Source organism: Trachymyrmex septentrionalis, unplaced genomic scaffold, assembly GCF_001594115.1.
Source record: "Trachymyrmex septentrionalis isolate Tsep2-gDNA-1 unplaced genomic scaffold, Tsep1.0 scaffold51, whole genome shotgun sequence".
Taxonomy (NCBI): domain Eukaryota; kingdom Metazoa; phylum Arthropoda; class Insecta; order Hymenoptera; family Formicidae; genus Trachymyrmex; species Trachymyrmex septentrionalis.
This window is the reverse complement of record NW_017305683.1, coordinates 4,112,167-4,114,360: the sequence shown is the minus strand read 5'-3', so window position 1 is coordinate 4,114,360 and position 2,194 is coordinate 4,112,167. Positions and strand designations below refer to the sequence as shown.

The 2,194-nt window shown below is 38.9% G+C and overlaps 1 protein-coding gene across 1 annotated transcript in view; it reads left to right on the top strand.

Moving 5' to 3' along the window:
* The window catches only part of LOC108751692 (zinc finger protein 628-like), a 30,098-nt gene extending 28,354 nt beyond the window's left edge, over window positions 1–1,744 (top strand). The window contains exon 6 of the mRNA XM_018491998.1: window positions 1,050–1,744. Within this exon, the coding sequence (XP_018347500.1) occupies window positions 1,050–1,363 (314 nt within the window). The 3' untranslated portion in view covers window positions 1,364–1,744. The remainder of the gene's footprint in view (window positions 1–1,049) is intronic.
* The last annotated feature ends 450 nt before the right edge of the window (window positions 1,745–2,194 follow it).

Here is a 2,194-nt window from a genome sequence, read left to right as displayed (position 1 = left end):
TAATATATATAGATAATTAATAATACGCATAAAATGTGAATTAATGTTTTTTTTTAATATACTAATTAAACCATATTCAATATGGCTTATATAAACTTTGCGCTTTTTTTTTAATTTTTTACTGAATCCAAAATTGGAAACTATAAGTTGTTAGATTCAAAAGAGGAAATTACATTTGATTTGCGGAATTAATAACTATTACTTGGTAGTTATAGAAAGCAATAATTTATCAGGAAATGGCAAGTTACTTTTTAAAAATAACAAGCTACCGATCTTTAAAAGTAACTCGTTACAGTTACCGTTACTTGAGAAAGTTACTTTTTGTTACTTTTCCGTTACTTTTGTAAAATCGACGACCACCAATCACAACGGATGCCTAAGAACTTTCTAGTCTTAAGCCCAATAGGTGGCTTGTATCAAATCGAACAGTGTTCAACCGTTTGCAAAATAACGATAAAAGTTACTGTAAAATTCGTTACCGTTATATTTTCCAAAAGAGAAAGTAACGCAGTTATCAGTAAAGTTACAAAAAATAACTTGTAACTATAACTTCGTTACAAGTAATGAGTTACCATTCCCTGTAACTTATATATGAAATATTCGATCGCGATCACAACGACATTCTGCATTTGACGTCAACGATAACAACAGAGTACATTGAGCAATTAATTGATACAAGCAAGTCACATAGACAACCTGTATGACATACTAGTGCTGTATAATTGAATTCAGCATGTAATTACCTACAAACACCGAGTAGATCATTGGATACTTAGGCCATACCTTAATCGACAAAATTATACTTGCTGAAATGGTATTTGGAAGAGTGCCAGATTTTGTCATTTTTTTCAGAAAGTCAACGCAAAATCCGTTATTACAATCGATACTTTAGATCTGCAGTTTAAAAAATGTACCTTTGACTTACGCCGCATTATACGTTAGAACAATTTCTTTTGAACAAATTTTCTTATCCAAAAATAATTATAGTCGTGCGAAACCGCAACAACGTATATACTGATCCGTAAACCGTTCGCAATTCTATTTTACAGGTGAGAAACCGCACAAGTGCGTCGTGTGTGGCAAGGCATTCTCCCAGAGCAGCAACCTGATCACGCACATGCGTAAGCATACCGGCTACAAGCCGTTTCAGTGTGGGCTTTGTGACAAGGCGTTCCAGAGGAAGGTCGATCTACGTAGGCATCGGGAAGGTCAACATCCGGCGGCGCCGGCGCTCGATTATCGTTCTCTGCAGATACCGCCGCAGCAGCATCAACAGCCAAATGGCAATCGGCACTCGCCGTTACCACCGCATTCAGCATCCTCCGCGGGTTACCACATGATATCCGTTCCCGGCAGTAGCTGAGACTCGTTCATTTGACAGACACTTCGTCCGTGAACGCGCACCAGGATAACCTCGAACCGGATAACCGAGCGGTACGTATCGTTGGATCACGACACTACCACCACCGGTTGGGGGAGGGCAATATTGCGAGTATACTACGCGAATCGTACTACGAGATCGGCTGCTGGAAGGGAGATCTCGTAGATACTTCAACTGCGGGAGTTGGTTGGACGGAGTAACAAGCATATCACTTGCGCGTACACGTGCGTGTGTATGCCCTGAATGTATCAAAGTGTACTTTTTGAGACAGCGACAGGAATTCGGCGTCTTTTACATACTATTATTGTGCGATAGTTTAATTACTCTGCGAGGTTGAATACAATAAGGTAAGATCGAATCTTGGAAAGATATAACTTCTCGAATGAAAGTAGAAGAAAGTGCCTCTCAGTGCTTTTCTTTATAACTCAGTACGTTCTACATAAACGAAGATAATTCGTTGTCTCTCTCTCTCTCTCTCTCTCTCTCTCTCTCTCTCTCTGACTATCGTCAAAATTGAGATCGGCAGTCCGAGATATGTTCACAGATGAAAAATAACGCTTTTATCTTCAATTTGCGTGACCGTCTAGTTTGGCACATTGGTGTTATAATATATCAATACTGAGTATCGAGAAACGGCTCATGTCCGCATTAGCAATTGTCGCTTCAACGTGAAGACACGTGTGCATTTTCAATTAATTTAAAGAAATAAATCACTGACGTGTAATGATGCACGTGTATCAAAGAGAATCGTCTCGAGATGTAGCGCTTCGCATTTGTCATATCAGTGATTATATTATACTTATTCTCTCTATA